Consider the following 20374-nt stretch of genomic DNA (forward strand, 5'->3'; position numbering starts at 1 on the left):
CCACATGATTATCTTTTGAAACAAATTCAATAATAATGATGAATATAGTTAAGACAAAAAGCTACCAACACGTATTTCGAGAAATACATAAGCGAGTTATATTCAGCTCGAAATATCAAATGTGTATGATAAGGAAGACTATATCATATACGACTTTTGTCTCAATAGGACATAAGTAAGAATAAAATAGACTTCTGAGGATAGATAAGTTTTAGTCTCCACATACCTTTTGTTGATGAAATTCCTCCGAGTTCTTCAGTAGATCTTTGTCTTCAGTTGTAAGCGCCGTGAAGTCTAAAGCTCAACTATACAATCTATCTTAGTCTGAAACTCCTATAGGTAGACTAGAAATCAAGACTATAATTTTGATCAACTAAACTTGACAAACAAGCTTGAGATAGTTACGCTTGCGAGTTCGACCGACCAAAGCTCTAACAATATCTTCATTTAAAATTTCGTTTGCATCAAGTTGAACATCCATTGGTTGAGCTGGAAGCACGATCTACAACCAAAATATCGCAATATTAGTCAATATGATGACACAAAAACTAAAATTATGGCTAGCTTGAAGAACCACAAACCCAACCGTAAGTACATTTTCCAACTGTAACATCTAAATTCTTAGCCATTAGAAAACACATCCAACAAACAGGAAGTTTTACGGTTCTCCAAATCATAAAGTAACCCAATTGTAACACACTCTACAACTGTAAAAAGTGAAATAAATACCCCCATACACATAATTAGTTACGGTTGGGTTTGGAATACCAAAAACCCAACCGTTAGATTTCCCCCCCAGTTTTTACCAGTTACGGTTGAGAGTTCATCCAAACCTAATCGTAAATGGGTGTTACGGTTGGGAACGAAGGGGTATTTTTATGTACTTTAGCTAATTTTGAGCGATATTGAGCTTATGTGAGATAACTTCGAGGTGTACCTGTTCATTTTCAGCCGTTGGTTCTTCATTTTGTCGGTTTATTTCTTCAATTGGTTGAGATTGACCATCATTTTTGGTTATACCTCTCTTCCATCTAAGTAATCATCCATCTCTGGGTCTTCATCAAGAGGTACGTAAAATTTGTTTTCTCTATCATATAAAGATTCATCCACCTCGATTTGTCATTGGAATCACTCATTTTGGTTGAGTAAATCAAAATCTAGGTTTTTGAAAAGAAATCTCCCAAAAAAAAAAGAATCCTCTCCACTTTTTCTTCCAACCAAAACTAACATGTATTCACTAAATATAAAAGAAACTCAATAATCTACTCATTAGATATTTAAATAATTAACAGTAACTAAATAAGGATTGTTTAATCATTATGAAAAATATTTTAGATAAGAGGCTTTTGAATGGTGATCCATTTTTGCCTTATTAGTAAAGCCCCTATATTAGAATGTGAAGCCCCTATATTAGGTTTCCTATCAATTCCCATAGAATCAAAATTCCCCTTAGCCTCCAGTATTGCATGCCACCTACTCTCATGGATGGTTAACCAACTTATTGACATGAGCTTTAAGCGTGTGCACCGATATAACCTTTTTCGACGTTTTTTTTTTTTATTTTTGCAAATTTAGGTCATTGTACCTAAAAACATAAAAATGTAATATACAAAATTAAAAAGAATACTAATAAAAAAAGCGTGTGAAATCATTATTAAAATTGGGTGTTTAGACACCTCATGCACCCAAGATGAGAAGGGAAGTAAGTCCTGCCGGAAATTGAAGGAGTAAATGAAGTAGCACGTAGTCTTACAACCATCAAGTCTCCCTAACAAGGCGGAACTGGTTTAACTACGACTTCCACTTCCCTACTCTTCAATTTCTATGCAACTGTCACCACTTATTAAAGATCAGTGTGTTAATTATCACTGCTACAAATAGATAAATCATCTTCATAGCAGTGAAACACATCCCATCGCTAACATTAAACTTAGTTGATCTCAATACCTTATCTTCTTTCCTCTCTACCGACCAACTCTTTTCTTCCTCTCGTAGAGATTAATCTCACGAACTGAAAAACACTTATACAATAATTTTTTTTAAGGGTTTATACGATCCGCTCTTACTAGCATCAACCTACTCCACCATTTTATCTTTCCCTTGTAAACCTTTTTTTACTCCTAACAACATCGAAAATGCGTCCAAATGATCTTAGAATGCGGAAAAGGAAAAAATGCAACAATTGCTTACTAAGAATTGAATAGTAATTTATCTGATACCAAATGAAGGAAAAAAATGATATCTTGGAACATATACCAAAGATAGGATTGAATAGCCTTACTTGATACATGTATGTTGTCTTCAGAGCTGGAGACTTCAACGCTAGGAAAACTGTGAAACATTCGTTAATGACCCGTTTCTCCGCCGATATTATTCCCACTTAGCCATTGCGGGTTATCCGACAGTGTGGGGTTTCCAACGGGCATCGTTGTGGTCATCTAGTAGCAACTTTCCGGGAGGTCACCCATCCCTGGATTGCTCCCACCCGAGAACGCTTAACTGTAGAGTTTTCTGCCAACTCTGAAGCCAATTGTGCTGAAAATGCCTCGATGTTAGGAAGTGACAAACAATTACTTATATTCCCTTCGGACAACCACTGCCGAATATCGGGGTATTACAATACCACCACCTTAAATTGGAGCCGTCCTCGGCTCCGGAATATGTACAAGCCCAGATCTCCGACGTTCCCTGCTCCTCATGAGAAGAACCTGGACCAATCCCGTCCAACGTACCTTCTCACCGTCAGCAGGGACCCGCTGTCGGCTCTGATACCATTTGTAATGACCCGTCCCTCCACCGATATTGTCCCCACTTAGCCACTGCGGTCGTCCGGCTGTTTGGGTTTTTTAAAGGGCATAATTGTGTTCATCCAACAACAACTTACCGGGAGGTCACCCATCCCTGAATTTCTCCCATCCGAGCACGCTTAACTGCAGAGTTTTCTGCCAACTCTGAAGATAATTGTGCTGAAAATGCATCGGCGTTATGAAAGGACAAACCATTACTTATATTCCATTCGGCCAACCACTGCCGAATATCAGGGTATTACACATACTCCCCGTTTCTAAAAAATAGGTATGTTTGGTTTGCACAAAGATAAAAAAAAAAATCATTCCAGCCAATTTTTAATGTTTTTTCCTAATTCGTCCTTGGTCCCATTCATTGTATATATAATTTGAGACCGAAATGCTGGCCTCACATTAAAAGTTAGGCCAAAAAGCTTGAATTCTAGAGCTCCTAGCCCCGACCAATAGAATTCGAAGGTTCCATTTTGCAATTTTGGATACACGTCATACACCCGGATTACCCAGTGCTCCCCCGTCTAAAAACTAATCTCCAAACCCTGATTTTCTTCTCTCATATTCGCTCCTCTCTTCGCTCCTAATCCTCTGAAATTCCATGGCGGAAAGAACAGCGAAATCCCGAGCATGCTTCTACTATCCCTAGTGACAGACGATGCACACCATAAGTTAACTGTATTCACGTACAAAAAAAAAACAGAAATACAAACCCAACTATTGTATTGTCTATCGATAAAGGTATTGCTTTTAATCAGTCAAGGTATTAAGGTATTTCTTTTAACCACTCAAGGTATTATTTGTGCGAATTCTTATAAATCCAGAAGTTTTTTTTTCTTTTGAATTTTGATCATCTCACATTGTTTAAATATAAACCTAATCAGAAACCCTAAACAACTTAAGATCGCTCTTCCACTTCCTGTTGTTTATTTTAGAATCGACCCTTAAAAATAAATCGATCTAATTCGGGTCTTCATATCTCTTTGCGGGTATCATAATGTTGGTTTATAAATTAATTATGAAAGGCGAGGAGAAAATGGGGTTACTTGCATACACGTTGCAGGTCAATGATATGTTGTTGTAAAATTAGTTGAGAAAATCCCTTTGTATCCATTGATTATTAACTGCGACTCATAAATGATATGTCGTTGTAGAATGCTTTCCATTATATAATTTTATTCTAAAAAGAAATATATGCTCCTGTTTTAGTTTATCTTATAGGCTTTTCCCATGTCTGCATACAGTGAGAAAGATAATTTATCTGCTATCAGGTATGAGCTGGATTGTTGCTGTGAAGGTTTCAATGTTTTGCATGTATGTCCTGTGTTCGAGTTCAAATGTCATTTCTATTCAGTTCTTTGTCCATTAGAGACTTCGGTAACAATATGTATGTGTTTGTTATTCCCTTACCGTTGTACGTATGCTAATGTTAATATTCCCTACTATTACAGGTCTGATGAGGTTATAAGAGTAGAATTTCGCTTAGTGTTAGTATTTGCTGGCATTTGCGGAGTAACATTATTAATTTATTATGGTAAACTTTTTGAAATTTTATGAGCTATGCTTTCTGTATTGCTATTTTTATGATCAAATATCTGATGGCTTAGCTTAGAATTATTTTTTGTGTACATGTGAAATTTACATCTACGGAGCTTCGCCTTATCATGGACCTGAGATAATACCAGGAACATGTTCGGCTAATGTGCTTTATGGTATGAAAAAACTAAATAAAGATATAATAGGGTTGATGCTTGAGATTCTCCTTTATATATGTGCTCTATCAATAGTTTAATTCATGCTAAAATAGCAGTTTTTCATTTATTAACTTAGGAATTTGAAACTTTAGACAGATTAGTTACATCTAAGTGATACACATTTCAATAGGTACCTCATAGTGAAATGTCTTACGGAAATTGCCTCAGAGTGTTTACCACTGCAGGCATCACATATTCTTATATAACCATGACAACAAACAACAAAATGTTAATAAATGCCCAAGAACAAGGAATCATGAGAAGACATGCAGGAGTATTTGCTAGATTAGTTTAAGAACCATTCTTTGCGGCAATATCCTATAGCTAAAGTCTCCTTTGTTAGGGGATTGATATGCATGAGTTTTTGTAATGAATTGTTTTATTGGTTTGACAGCTTAAAATTCAGTCGCACCAGCCACCACAATTTTCATTACCTTTCTCTTAGAGCTAATATTTTCTTAATTCAATTTGATTAGGGAGGATAACAACATTCTTGGATCTCGGCCACCTGTGAAAATGGATAGCCATGTCTATCAAGATTAAGTGGTTCCCAAAGCTATAAGTCTATGACTCCTTACTCGAAAGGTCATTTTGAATTTTTACTCATCATTCTTATTTACCCGTAACCATAGCAACCATTTTTGGGTGTACTTGCTATCTATAAGAGTACATGAGTTTTTGCATCCATGTTTGTTTGCACCAAGTAATATACATTGCTTTACTACTTTTTCACTGCCATCTTGAGGTTAGAAATTTTTGATTACAACTGTGATTTCCTTTCCAAAATCATAAGACATTTTTTTTATGATTTCCTTTCCAAAATCATAAGACATTTTTTTAAGCTGATTCTCATTTTCTTTTAAATTATTTATTTCAGACTATTGTTTCGGCTCCAACTAGGGAGAGGGCCATTGAACATATGAATAGGACTCTCAGTAGCACTGTTATTACAGGTTAATAGTCTCTTCCTTGAGTCAGATTATGTCAGATCAATAGAAAACGTTAATTCAATGGATGATCCTATCGTGGCCTCCTTTTAGTTTTCTAGATTATTTGTTCTTTTATTTTTCAAAATTATCTTCCTTTTGCAGGGGTTCCTACGATCATTCAACTGTAAAAAATAATATTAGACATTGAGGTATATGAACTCTTTAAGATAAATATGAACTAAAAATAAGCGTAATTTTTCAGAAAACCTAAAAGGACTTCCACTCCGTGTAACTCTGATTTCATACAGAAACATGATTAAGAGTTAGCTTTTGTAAGATGCCAGTGCTTATCGTTAATGTTGGTATCACTTCTTTCTCACTTGCAGCCACAACAAAAATGGTGTTATCAACACATCCAAAAGAGAGAGTGAACATGACTTCCTAGAGAAATATTTGTCAATCCAACTTGATTGTCACCTACATATTTGGCGGCCACCACTTTCTTAATGAATTGAGTATTTGTTTCAAAGTTAATATAGAGATACACGGTAGAGATAGGGTAGATGTTTATGTTAAGAGAAGAAAATTTCCTGTTGATAAGATTGTTCTCGATGATTATGATTGTGAAAACAGGGTCAGGATTTCTCTTTTTCTTTCTAGCTTTACTCCGTTTCTCTTTTAAGACAAGTCATTTTATGATATATGTTTGATTTTAGGAAGGATCTGAAGGGCCATAAAAGACAGTTCCATCTCGAAGTTCTTCAAAAAGAAGAAGAGCAGCGGAAGTTTACGAAGAGAAGGTTGTCCAATTGATTTCCTCTTTGTACACTCTTTGAAGGCTCTGCCAAAGAAGCTTGCAACATCTAATTCTAATTTTGTTAAACCGGCAAACAACACGAGTAGGCCAGCAATCACGGAACAATCCAGAAAGGTACTAATCCATCTCTTTATAAAGTTGAAATTCAAGTTGGGTAGTATAGTTGAAAGTGCATCATATGCATGTTACTGTCACTAAGTTTAAGATGCTATGTATGGCCTTGAATTCATATGATTGGCTTCATAGTGATGATCGTAACATGATTCTAACATCTAATGTCCACTTTCTCTACTCTTGCCCAAAAACTGTTTTGTCAACATAAAGTAGTGTACTATCATATGTGATTGATCTTGGAAAAGAACCCCAGGAAAATGTTTAGGTTACTTAAAATTTTACTATTTCTGTTATTGCAGGAGATGATGAGCGAGCCTTTTTACATTCAATCTTGATATGAGCGTCTATGAGGTGACTGCCTAATGGATCAATAACTACACATAAGAGGAGCATTTTAGCTAGCATACATTATTAAAGAAAATCGAAAGAGATCAGTATGTTCTTTATATTGTAACTGAATGCTTGCTTAGTGACAAACAAACTCTTATCCCACTTAAGGATAAAAATGTTTACAACTGAGAAAAATAAATCACATTCCGGTTGGGCTTTATTCTATTCGTTCATATGTGAGATACTTTCCTAACTGTTGCTACAACACCAGCAAATACAACCAAAAGGAATCAAAAGACAACAATGTTGATGATGCATAAAAAGAAAACCATGTATAAAAAGAAAACCATGTTGGGGGTTTATATCTTTGAGACTCTGACCAAACTTGCGCCCACGGGCATAAGTATAAACTTCAGCCCGTGCAAAGCACGGGTTAGACACTAGTTTGATATTAGAGAAAAAGGAGCGAGAAGTGGTCCCATTTTTGTGTTACGAGAGAAGTGGACCCTACATGTATAGACCAGTAAAATCATAACATTTGACTTTCATTTATGGAAACAAACTTATATTTTACATATCCAAATAAGGGAACAAGCCTATTTTTTAGAAATAGGAGGAGTACAAGTACAGTTTTAGCTGAAATGCGGAGAAAATCATAAAACTGATACCCTAACTGACACAAATAACATTAGTGTTTTCCTGATCAAATGTTTGGCCTCCATCTGGTTCTTCCCCTCATAACTTCACTTCCATTCTCAAGTTGAAGCATGTGCTGACATTCGGCAGAACCACCATGTTCAACAAATGTTGTCAAAGACTTAAGCTCATCCCCTTCTCTACATTCCCTCTTAAACTCTAGAACCAAATCAAAAAGCTCGTGGGTTTTCAAGATGGGAACATTCTGCAAAAAGCACTTGACATAAAGGTAAGGTATGGACCATATGATATAACTGACAACAAACTCTAGTGAACAATCTAACGTGCAAGTACTAATCAGTGAGCAATGAGAAAACAATAACAAAATATATAGTTGCTTAACACATAGGTTTGCTACCTCGAGAATCCATCCAATGTATTTGGCAAAATTCACATGGTGGTGAATATCTAAGTCACTCAAACGTGCCTGCATATTTTGTACCGGTAATTATTAGTCATCTGGATAAATGGGTGGTGAGGTAAGCGAAGTCACGAAAGGTGACAGCAGAGAAAAATTAGCAAGATAAGTCACTATTTATCTGCCAAAATTGAGCTAACTTACAGTTAAACCAGTTTGGACAAAATCAGCTGTGTTGTCATAAAGCTTTGATAGTTTAATGTCCTCTGAGACACAATAATCCATTGTAATATGTGTCATTTCATCTCTAACTTCTTCTGGAAATTTAGACACTTTTCTTGTTTTTTTATTCATCATAATCCATACACTGCATTAAGGTTAATATTAAAACATGCCAAGAGCAATGGGATAACCTGCAGCAATAAAAATATAACTATTTTCGTAAATTACCTGTTAGCTTGAGCGAGTGTCTCCAGTATTGGCATTACGAAGAAGCCAATGGTTAGCGATTCCATTCTTTACGGATGCATCAGAAAACCAGTTATCTATTTGAACTACATCACCCCTGCAACCAAATACCATTAACTTAAACGGCAACGACTAGCATTATTCTAAAAAAAAACATCTATTCAAAAGCATGTCTCAGTGGAAAACACAATGAAGACAAAACAAGCCAAAACTAGCTTACCAAGCAGGATACCGATCCACAAGAACCTGCATTTTAGCAACAACCCATATCAGGTTTCTTCTGGTCATTTCCGGTGTTGCACCAAATCCATCTCCTAGCAGCCCTAGCATTGTTAGCAATCGAATCCTGCATCAGAATAATGATCGAGCCTGAGACATTTAACATTTTAACTTGCATAACTAGTCATATTCATAGTAGTAAAATATCAAGACACGAGACATATATGCTTGTGCGCAGTATCTAGTCTTGCCTGTAAATGATTCAACAATGCTCCTATAGTTGCCATCCGATCAGGGCCAATCTCAAACGATCTAATTGTGAAGTTTTGCCGATATATGTAGTCATTGATATTCTTTACAGGTGCCGCGACCTTCACATTTACGCGTAACCCTCTAAAAGACGGTTTGGTGTTCGACTTCATGCAAAGAGGAATCACATTGTCTGATCGTACACTAATCTTTGTTGTTGGTGTATAATTAGCAGGGGAGAATATTGGTGAAGCTGCAATGGTTCTGCTGGGAACCATGATTAGAAAAAGAGTTTTAGGAACAGTAAGTAAAACGAAAATGAGAACTTAATTAATAGTTCTGCACACTCCACTACTTGCTTAAATAGGGTATATTTGAGTGCATTTCGATCAATCTAGGGGTTTATTGATGGCACAAAACTACTTTCATTAACCAAGTACGTTGACTTAACGATTGACTACAAACCAAAACCATTGGAGATTACTTTTGTCCTATGTACTAGATGCGGCCATAGGGGGAAATTGTAACACCCGCCTTACATTCACAATAAATAATTCGCAAGAGGAGAGAGTCAAAGGATATTACATATATTCTTAGCATCAAATAGGGCTAAGTGCCCCATTTGATTTCATCTCGGAAGGGCCGAGGCAAGCTCATTTCAGCCTATTTGTTTGGATAGTTGTAAAACGACCATCAAGTATGTCCATGGATTTTATCAAGCTCACCCATAATCATTATGGCATGTATGACTTTGTGAAAGATCCAATTGTTTATTGTTTTGTTAGATGTCGATATTGGATGTAGATAAGGTTGTATACATATGGTTCATTATCATGTCTATATTTTTGTAAGACAAAAAAAGAAAAAAAGAATATGAGGACGGGTGATCTAATTTATTATCAAAAATACAAAAATATCCTTTGATAACCAAAATAATTATCAAACTTAAATCTAATCAACAACCTAAAAACCCAATCACATCTCTCACACCACATCGAGAGTGGCGCAAACCTCCTCTCTCATTGGTTAGTGAGCGGAACCCTCGCTCCTGATTGGTTGAAATCAAAGTTAGCCCCTTACATTTCGTGGCCGTTAAATCTAATTAAATTAAAAACTAAAACCTAAACCACAAAAAAAAAAGAAAAAAGAAAAACAGTCTTCTTCTTCCTCTCTTCTTCTCCTCGATCGCCTCTTCTTCCATTCTTTTTTCTTCAACGACGATTAATCGTCTCCTGTAATAATTTTAATTGGGTAAGAATCGGATACCTAACCATTTTTTATTGCTTTTGATTCCATGAATAGGTTAGATTTTATTAAATTATAGATTGGAAAATAAGTCCCAGAACTGAATACGACTGGAACAATATTGATTTCCTCACCGTATAAATTTTGTACGGCTGGGAAAATATGAACTCCCAACCTATACAAGTTTACGGTAAGGTTTTCTAACCGTAAGTTACCCTGACTTCGTATACAGTTGGAAAAATATGAACCCCCAATCGTAAGTTCAATTTTCGAAAAAAGAAAAAATTATCTGAATTTTTTATTGTGTTAAGTTCAATTCCTGTAAATCAAATGATTAGCCTAATCTTATTACTAATTTATCACTAATCTTGCTTAATTAAGTTAACCTAATCATTAATATTAACTAATCGTTGAGATAAGGGGCTTTGAAGATTACTATTTGATGATCCGATTTTTTGTCATCTTGTGAGTCCTCAAAACCAAAATCTTGAAGCTCCCAGTCAGTGCCCTATTCTTGAAAAGAAATACAAAAATTCAATGTAAATGGATGCTTAAAAACTTCAGAAAAAACGATAGACACAAAAATGGATCCCGTGGCAGGGAGGGTATGGGGTATATCCATGGATTACCTATGACATTAAGTTAATATGTGATTAAACAATAATAAAATAAATTATAGACAGCGGATTCAAAAATATTAAATTCAAAAATTCAACGAGTATCGAAAATGATTAGTCGATTAATTATTATAAGTACTCTTTTTATTTTTTTATTTCTCATTGTTAAGTATCTTCGTCCGTGTTAACCGCCTCATCATCTACCTTAATTTCTTTTTTCGCGTGTGTGAGCTCACACATGTGAACTTAACTGCGCTTTCTAACTTTGGGGTATTTTTTCAACTATATTTAACGTTGAGGCAGTTTTTCAACATTGCACTCTGTATTCGGGCATTTTTCCAATTAAAAATTTAGAAACGTGACTAAGTATCTGTAAAGTAAATATTTCTTTCCCTTAGATACACCCGCATCAGATCTGATCTAACTTTGGAAAGGATTTCGCACGGATACTGATACGGGGATTCGTCAATTTTCCAAAAATGGGGATGCGGGATACGTTGGGATACGTGTATTAATTAAAAAATATTTAATTTATTAATAGTGAAAAGAATCACATAAAATAAGAAAATTCTTAAATACTATTAGGAATATTAAAAAAGTAAATTAGATAAAACCTATCTAAACTCTCGCTCACCCATCACTCATCAATGTTATCTTCATCAAAGAGCACCGTTTCTAGTTCTGGCTCGTTAAGTGAAAGATTTGCAGATTTTGGACTTCTCTATGAATAATGAATAAGAATGTTAGGGTTAGACATTTATATACTGCTTCTATAGAATACTTTTTGATAAATACGAATATATTACATATCTAAAAATATTTAACATATTATGTATATAAATATTTGGAAATATATATATATATATCTTATACTATAAGAAGTATCCCCTCTAGAGTATCCCCTATCCTTTTAGTAGTTAATAAAAATGGGCACTTTAAATGGGGTGTCCGATACGTATCTCCAAGTGTCCCCAAGTATCCGACACTGTTACGGCGTTCGACACGGATACGTCACCGATTTTGAAGTGTACATGCTTCTTAATTTTCGTTACATTTAACTGACACAAAAGACCATAATAGTTACATTTGGGTACAAATAAGTTAGTGCTAATCGAAACGGCTTACCATTATGCTTGGCCTATATGAACCGATAATTCAGAACATTTTATAAACCGACACACACCATGATCCCCTGCTAATCCATGTGGGAAGAAATAAACCCCACAAAACCTTTATTTTGTTAGTGTCGGGTTTTAAGGGTTTGTTAACCAAAAAGTGGTTGTGAGATTTTAGCCACGTCGAGCATGTCATGCAAATTCGTCTTAAATACCTAAAGGTCTACAATTTAAGAGCCATTTTTTCTATTGAGTCCAACCGGTAATGAATTTGAAGCTAATTTTTTGGTGACATGTTCTTCTTATAAGCCTCTACATTTCAACCAAAAATGAGAGCATTCCGAAATGTGTAAAACCATCATCTAGTATTTTGAATATCAACCGTTGAAGATTAACGGTTAAAATTAAAAATTTTGGATGGTGAAGTTTCGTATTTCGGAACACTCTCATTTTTGGTAGGAATTTTAGAAACTTATAATAAGAACATGTCACCAAAAAATTAGCTTCAAATTCATTGACGATTGCGCTCAGTAGAAAAAATGGCGCTAAAATGTGAAGATTATATCAATATAACCATGTCAACGGATCCTTTCCCCTACAAGAATAGCTTATATCAAATTATTGTACATATACTCTTACAGTATGGTTCTTGGGGTCACAGCCCATAGAAATCTTTGCACTAAAATATGAACCATTTTTTAGGGACCATGATTTTTTTGGGGACCATGGTCTTATTAGGCCAACCTCCCTATACTTATAAGAGGTGTCCTAAAGTTAGATAAGTACACATTTACCCTTTACTTTAATTTAAATTAAAACTAACCTAATAAATATATAAATCTAATCATATATATCTTATCTAAATGAATCTATTAATCAAAATCAAAATAAAAAACAAAAATAGGGGGGAAACGGAATTTTTTAGTTTTGAAAAAAAAAATTATCCTCTTCTTTTTCTCTCTTTGTTTGACGTTCCTCGTTCGATTGAAAAATGAGTATTAACCATCAAAATGAGTTGAAAATGGAAGTTGCAGAGAGAAGTTCGGCTAGGAATTATGTGAAAAACTTTGTCGAACTAACCGAACCTAATGGAAATGATGAACATGAAGAACAGTTTGGCTATTTCGCAAAAAAAAATTCCCAACCGAACCTTAGTTCGGTTATGTCGCAAAAAACATTTCCCAACAGAACCCTAATAGTTCGGTTAGTAGCAAAAAACATTTGCCAACCGAACCCTAATAGTTCGGTTAGTTGCAAAAACATTTCCCAACCGAACCTTAGTTCGGTTAGTAGAAAAAAACATTTCCCAACGGAACCCTAATAGTTCGGTTAGTTGCAAAAAACAGTTCCCAACCGAACTTTAGTTCGATTGCGTCGCAAAAAATGTTTCTTAACCGAACTTTAAGTTCGGTTTGATCGTAAAAATTTTAATTTTTTTATAACCGAATTATTTAATGCTCACACCTAATATAGAGTTCGGTTTGATAGCAAGGAAAAAATTTCAATTTTTTGTAACCGAACTTCTTACTGGTAACTAATCATTACTAATCACTAATCATAAGTTCGTTTTTGGTCATAAATTTGGGTAACCGAACTTAATCGCAAAAAAATTTAAAATTTCTCGCAAAGAAAATTTTCAATTTTTTATAATAGAACTTCTTAATGATAACTAATCGTGCTAATCAGTAATCATACTAATCATTAACTAATAACTAATTAATCATTAAACTAACACATTCAATTAAGGAGGATAAGTTTATTATTAAGAAAAACATTTAGATAAGGGGTGACTTAGGATTACTTATAATGTCTTGCCTAAAATAGAATCATGGTCCCCACAAAAAAATCATGGTCCCCAAAAATTGGTTCTAAAATATCAATTAGACTAGGCTTTCAAGGGATGCTGGAGCCAAAGCAAGTTCAGCCTGTATGTACTACATGAAATGACATTGGCTTATGAGTACAAACTACAAAGTATCTCTGGGATGTTATTTTTACTCTGTTGTTAAAGCATCTTGCTCTTCTTTCTTATCCCTGTTATTGTTTTTTCCTTTTTTACTTTCTTAAACTACCTGACTAATCCATTAGATCCAGTGAAAAAATAAGGGTCAAATCGGTTACCCAATTTGAAGGAGTAGCTCGAACACATCTTACTCTGCTTGCATAAAAGCAAGAACTCAACCTTGCCCTCCTATCTCTGTAGTGGCTCATGAATCTATTAGAGAATTTTAGGGTGTCAATGGATCTGGGTACCAGAACTAGATCCTATTATGAAAGTCTTGTTTGGCTCTTAACGGCTTCGTGCATGGTTCCTAGATTTGTTGACTCGTAACCGGACTCGACAATAATTCCGGGTATTTGTCGGTTTTGGGTGCCCGTTGAGTATTAAGAAAATTGCAAAAAAAAAATATCGAAAACTTAATATCTTTTTCCTTTTTGGTTGAATCCAGATTATTTTTATAGATAATTTTTGGTATTTGTTCTAAATATAGATTAGATGTAAGAAAGAAATGAAAAATGAAAATCAAAACTAAAACTAGCAAAATACGTGGAATTTGTTAAAATGACAAACTAAAGAATGAATAATCGGGTACCTAATACTCGTAGATTCTCGACAGGTATTTCCAGTTTGGACTCGTTAAGATTACTGATCCAATTGGCTGATAATTGTCGGGTCCTAAGTTGTTAATGGGCTCAATTTTAGGACCCAGACCTGCCCCAAATCCACAGGGTTTGTTTTCGATTCCCGGTAATGGATGCCATTAACAACTCTATTACAGATGTGAAGCTTAGAGTTCACATATCTAATGATTCTGTGGTGGTGTTTCAACTTCTTACTAGTCTAGACCTTGAATCCCTTTGGAACATCTTGTAGATTTGGCGAAGGGTTAAAATTTGAAGCAAAAATTTTTATCTTGGAAGGGCTCCATTATAGGGGGTTTTCATACTTGGGTTTTAATAAGACCCTTTGTCTTAAAACTCATCTCTAGTAGTTAAGAAACTGAACATTTGAACACAGTTTTACTAGCTAAGTTTGCTTGGAGGTTTTTAACTGAGCCTGATTCTCTTTGAACACAGCTTTACTAGCTAAGTTTTTTTGGAGGCTTTTAACTGAGCATGATGCTTTTTGGGTACAAATTATGTCGCATAAATACTTCTCTAATAGCAATCCCTTGCAAGTTGTGGATCAAGGGAATGTGTCCAGAATTTTGAGAGGAGTTGTAGAGGCCTAGAAATGATTAAAAAATACTATTGTTGGGAGGTTGAAGATGGAAGTAAAATTGAAATTTGGAAAGACATGTAGGTACCAAATAGAAATGAATTTTTATACCCTACTTTTGCTTCTACTAATAGGAAAACTGTGAACCAGCTTATGTTGCTGGGTGGAAAAGAATGAAATGGTGAGATGCTCAACAATCTGTTTGATAATGACACTTCGAGGGATATTTGCTCTATTAGAATCCAACAATGCGGAAGTGATATTCTAAGATGGAAACCATCTTACAATGGCTATTTTAGTGTAAAATCAGCCTACAGATGCATTATAGATGAAATTTATGGTCATGAGACTATTACTTTTCGTTAGAAACAGTTTTGGAAGATTGATCTTCCGCAAAAAATTAAACATTTTTTTGTGGAAATGTGTGCTGGACTGTTTGGCTGTTAGGCATAAATTAGTTAGGTTTGTCACTTCAATCGACAGATCTTCTCTATTTTTCCACAATACAGATGTGAAAAAGCGGGGGTCTAACAACCACACCCAATATTTCACTCGGCAATCTGAATAGACAAACTTCAATATACTTTCAAGAGAATTAACTAGACAGTCAGACTCAATCTATAGAAAAGTATATCAAAGAGTTATATCTCAATTTCTCAAATCGATCTGCAATCAAACAAATAGGAATTTGCGAGCCTGATTGAATAAGAGAAATAACTTGGACGGTATCACAAACAAATATCCAAGTGTCAATCAATTCAACCAACAACCCAAAGGTCGTATTTAAGAACTGATTGTACTTAACGCACAACCTGTGACATTTCTATTATATAACAAAATATAATGCGGAAAAGAAATAACACAGACACCAGAAATTTTGCTAAAGAGGAAGTCGCAAATGTAGAAAACCACGGGACCTAGTCCAGCTTTGAACACCACAGTGTATTAAGTCGTTACAGACACTAGTCTACTACCAATGAACTTCGGACGGGAATGTAGTTGAGCCTAATCAATCTCACACTGGTCAAGGTACAGTTGCGCTCCTTAGGTCTCTGAACCCCAGCAGGATTCTACGCACTTGATTCCCTTAGCTGATCTCACCCACAACCAAGAGTTGCTACGACCCAAAGTGGAAGACTTGATAAACAAATCTGTCTCATACAGTAACAACAACAGTTCATCTTTATTTGTTCTCCGTAACAGTGTTTGCAACAATTATAAACGTTGCAAACACCCAATTTTCATCATTTTCTCCATTTCATCTTTGTAAACACCCTTTGAGCAATAATAATGATTTTTGAGCGTGTTTCCAACATGATGTGCTTGACCCAATCCTTGGGGCGATGGAGGAAGCCATTCTTTCAAGAAATATGTGGTAATATTTATCTTATAAATTTATGCAATATTTTTATATGATTAATTGCATTGATAAAAAATGAATTAAATGATTTTTATTAATCAAATGTGTTTTCTCTTGATGATGCATGCTTATTTTTAGACTCTTGATGCGTTATGCTTGCGACTAACATTTGATGTTTTGGAAATCTGATTTTGGCAATACTGTAGTATCGAATCAATTGTTTAAATTGCATGATGTAAATTAACTTAGAACCACATAAGTATTGATGAATGGTGAAATTCTAGCTCCAGCCTCTTCATAATTTTCACAACACTTTTTAATTGAGTTTGTTATTTTTATTTATAAAAAAGAATTAAGTCTAAAAAAAATCTGCTTTCATAAGTCTCAACGAACTTATTACTACAACATCATTGAAAATAACCATCAATTTTTGGCGCCGCTGACCCGGACTTGTCTTTAGACTAGAGTTTTTAGATTTTTTTTTTCTTTTTTAGGTTTTTATTTGTTTTTTTTTTTTTTGTTCTTCTGTACGTTTTTGGGTTTTTGTCTTTTCCTTACAGAATTTGGAATTTGGAGCGAAAGAAAATTTTGCCAAATCTTTTGGTGAATACTTAAAGACTTGGAGTAAAAGGCAAAACGAAAGGAGCGAAAGAAGAAGATTTTTTTATTTTATAAAAAAGAGAGAAAAAAGAAAAAAAAAAGAGACATTTTATTTTATTTTTTTTAGAACTTTTTTTTTTAGATTATCTTTTTCTTTTGCACTTTATTTTTGGACTTTGGACAATGGAATGTGGAGTTTATTTTATTTTTTTTAAACCCTACAAAAGGGTAGTTTAAATATAAACTGTTTGCAGAGAAGGATGACGATTACGATATCGCCTCGGCCCCTCGGGTTCGTACATGACATAGGAGTCGTGGCCCGAATCAACTTCAGCGGTTCATCCCCCGTCTGGAACGGGAGGTAAGTTTGTCGAAACACTCACGAATCCCCTGTCAGCGAGTTACTGTCTTCCTTCGTGTGAATATATGTCGAGGAACTGAATACAGCTGCTTTAATTTCCTAGTAAAGGGAAAGGACTGGCCATACAAGATAAGGGTTCGGATTTCATCACCGTTCTCTTCTTTCCCGCCTTAGGAAAACGATACCAAACGCGAACCTAAGCTTAAAATACTGACTAGAACGAGACCTATAGGGTAACGAGCTTAATAGGAAAGTCGTTCGAAAAATATTGGTTACTCTTTTAAGCATACTTCGAAGTTCATGATGGTTTCTGTGAGTTGAATGCGTGACTGCGCCGCCCTGTAATGCGGTGAGGCCTTGGGTATCAAAGCTCCACGCAGCTTCCCTCGCCTCTATTCAACTTACTTTGACTCAGATTGATTCCAGAGGGGTTTGCTTAAATTGTAACGAATTCCCTTTCGAAGGATTAGAAGCTGGTCTAGAAACAATCTAAGTGGAGCCATCATGCTTTTTGTTTGCTAGAAATCAGTAGGTTTGTTGTGGTGGGACTTTTATTTTTCTTTTATTTTTCTAGTGTATGCCCGAGGTTATTAGAGAGCGGGCTTGGAAAAGAAACACTCTAGGTCGTTTGATTAGTGATAAACCTAGTAGTTTTTCTTGTGAAGGCGGGGAGCTCGAAGACTCTTCTTTTGAGAACCCCGTTTTTGGAAACTTCAGTTTTGAGAATCTGTCTCTCTGTGAAGAAAGTACCCCTAGTACTTCAGATGTGCCAGCAATGACAACTTTGAAAGATTACATGTTCCCAACTAGGACCAACCGAGCTTCGTGCATTAAATTGCCAGCCAATACGGCTAATTTCGAGATAAAACCTAGTATTCTTCAGATGATCCCTATATTCTTAGGAAAAGATGATGAGAACCCTTATTTTCATATTAGGGACTTTGAGGAAATTTGTGGGACAGTTAGAATAAAAGATCTTACTGATGAAGTTTTGAAACTTAAGATGTTCCCCTTTTCCTTGAGAGATAAAGCCAAGACCTGGCTGAACAACCTACCATTTGAATCCATTGAAACATGGCAGGAACTTATTGCTGCTTTCTATATGAAATTCTACCCTAAGCATAAAACTGCAGCTGTTAGGCAGAAAATTAGTGCTAGTGTGCAACAAGAGGGAGAGTCTCTTTATAGGTTTTTAGAGAGATTCAATGATCTCATATCCCAGTGTCCTCACCATGGATTTGATAAGATGAAACTTGTAGAGATTATTTATAATGGTTTAGACTATTCGACCAAAGCCATGGTCGAGTCTATGTGCGCTGGTGAGTTCACTAATAAAAATGCTGGTGATGCTTTTACCTTCTTAGGAGCTATTGCTGAAAAATCCCAACAGTGGGAGTCTTGTGTTGAACCCCCTAAAAGAATCTTGGTCAATTGAAGTAGCACCAATGTGGTAGATACAAGCTTCGGGTCAGATGCTAAGTTTGCTGCTTTGTCTAGAAGGTTAGAAACTTTGGAATTGAATCATCCTAAACATAGGTCTCTTGTTGAAACTGGTGATAGGATTAGACCCTCTCAAGTCTCTAGTTGTGGATTAGAACCCAATAACTCGTTTTGGGAAGGTCATGTTAGTGAAGAGCAAGCCCATGCTGTCTATAACAATGCTAGGTTCGGGAACCGTCAGAAGTTTGACCCATACTCAGAGACCTACAACCCTGGTTGGAGAAACCATCCTAATTTTTCTTGGTCCAAGGGCCAGAATCAAGGTCATCCTAGTAATACTCAGCCTCCCCCAGGTTTTGGTTATACTCAGAACCCTTCAGGTCAAACCCAGTTTCAGAACACTTCTGAGAAAAAGATCTCTACCTTAGAAGAAGCTCTTACTATGTTAGTAAAGAACCATGATATGTTATCAGCTAACCACCTTAGATTTCAACAAGAAACCAGACAGAACCATAAGGATAATTCCCAGACTCTTGCTAAATTAGAACTTCAAGTCGGCCAAATAGCTAAGTATTTAAGTGAGAGAGAAGAAGGTAAGTTTCCTAGTCAAAGTCAAGCCAATCCTAGGGGGGTCCATAAAATATCTTTAGTTGGTGAGGAATCATCAAACCATATGAACTCGATAAAAACCCTTAGGAGCGGTAAAACAGTAGACAATAAGGTAGTCATGCCTAGTGAACATACTGTAGTTCCACCTTATTCTTCCTAAGAGGAACCCATAGCTGAGGAAACTGAAACAATTTCTAAGGAGTCCCAAGAAATTCCTGATAAGACTATCTTTGTGCCTCGAGCCCCATATCCTCAGTTGTTAACCCCAACAAAGAAGGAGTCAACTTTCAACGATATAATGGAAATATTTAAGTAGGTGAACATCAACATTCCTTTATTAGAAGCAATTAGGCATATGCCTGCTTATGCCAAGTTCCTTAAAGAACTTTGTACAAGAAAGCGTAAGCTTAATGTTCATAAGAAAGCCTTTTTAGCTAGTCAAGTAAGTTCAATTATTCTAAACCAAACACCCCCTAAGTATAAGGACCCTGGATGCCCTACCATATCTTGTGCAATTGGTAACCACACTGTCGATAAGGAATTACTTGACTTAGGAGCAAGTGTTAACTTACTCCCGTATCATGTATACACCCAGCTAGGTCTTGGTAAGTTGAAACCGACTAAAATGACACTACAATTAGCTGATAGGTCTGTCAAAGTCCCTCGTGGTGTCATAGAGGATGTTCTGATTGAGGTTGATAAGTTTATTTATCCAGTGGATTTTGTTGTTTTAGACACCCAGCCAGTTCAGGACCCAAGTGCTCAAATCCCGGTGATTTTAGGTCGCCCATTTTTAGCCACAACTAACGCTGTCATCAACTGTAGAACCGGACTTATGAACATATCCTTTGGTAATATGACCACTGAACTAAATGTCTTTAATGTTACTAGACAACCTTCTGAGAATGAGAATGATGAATTAGAAGAAGTGAATATGATTAGCACTTTAGTTCAGGATTTAGTTCAAGATAATTGGCATGATACTCTATTGGGAGATTCTTTAGATGAATTTGAGGAAACCATTCTCTTAGACCAGATGTGTGATCAATCTTTGGAAGAAGCCCTTGATTATTTT

General features: G+C 35.6%; 1 protein-coding gene and 1 long non-coding RNA gene across 10 annotated transcripts; one reads left to right on the plus strand and one right to left on the minus strand.

The window, feature by feature from the left end:
• Positions 1–3244: 3244 nt before the first annotated feature.
• Positions 3245–6967, plus strand: LOC113282667. Of its 9 annotated transcripts, none has more exons than XR_003327097.1 (7): positions 3245–3569; positions 4043–4112; positions 4250–4332; positions 5029–5137; positions 5430–5505; positions 5644–6412; positions 6712–6967. It is a non-coding gene; the product is annotated as an uncharacterized LOC113282667 (long non-coding RNA). The 9 variants fall into 9 exon arrangements; XR_003327100.1 differs by having other exon boundaries at positions 3245–3539; XR_003327098.1 differs by having other exon boundaries at positions 3249–4332; positions 5644–6115; positions 6198–6412.
• Positions 6968–7445: 478 nt separating this feature from the next.
• LOC113279584 (palmitoyl-acyl carrier protein thioesterase, chloroplastic-like) lies at positions 7446–9010 on the minus strand. The gene is made up of 6 exons (XM_026528265.1): positions 8718–9010; positions 8485–8610; positions 8255–8361; positions 8001–8167; positions 7797–7865; positions 7446–7643 (listed from the first exon to the last, which is right to left on the minus strand). The coding sequence occupies exons 1-6, from the start codon at positions 9008–9010 to the stop codon at positions 7446–7448; spliced, it is 960 nt and encodes a 319-aa protein (XP_026384050.1).
• Positions 9011–20374: the final 11364 nt, after the last annotated feature.

This window comes from Papaver somniferum, chromosome 5 (genome assembly GCF_003573695.1).
Source record: "Papaver somniferum cultivar HN1 chromosome 5, ASM357369v1, whole genome shotgun sequence".
NCBI lineage: Eukaryota > Viridiplantae > Streptophyta > Magnoliopsida > Ranunculales > Papaveraceae > Papaver > Papaver somniferum.

Bases quoted from the DNA above. Each gene is read 5' to 3' on its own strand.
- LOC113279584 (XM_026528265.1), bottom strand. From the start codon at position 9,010: ATGGTTCCCAGCAGAACCATTGCAGCTTCACCAATATTCTCCCCTGCT. The intron at 7,866-8,000 runs GTAAGTTAGCTC...CAAAATATGCAG, and splicing joins TTGTCCAAACTGGTTTAACT to GCACGTTTGAGTGACTTAGA. The intron at 7,644-7,796 runs GTAGCAAACCTA...TGCTTTTTGCAG, and splicing joins ACATTGGATGGATTCTCGAG to AATGTTCCCATCTTGAAAAC.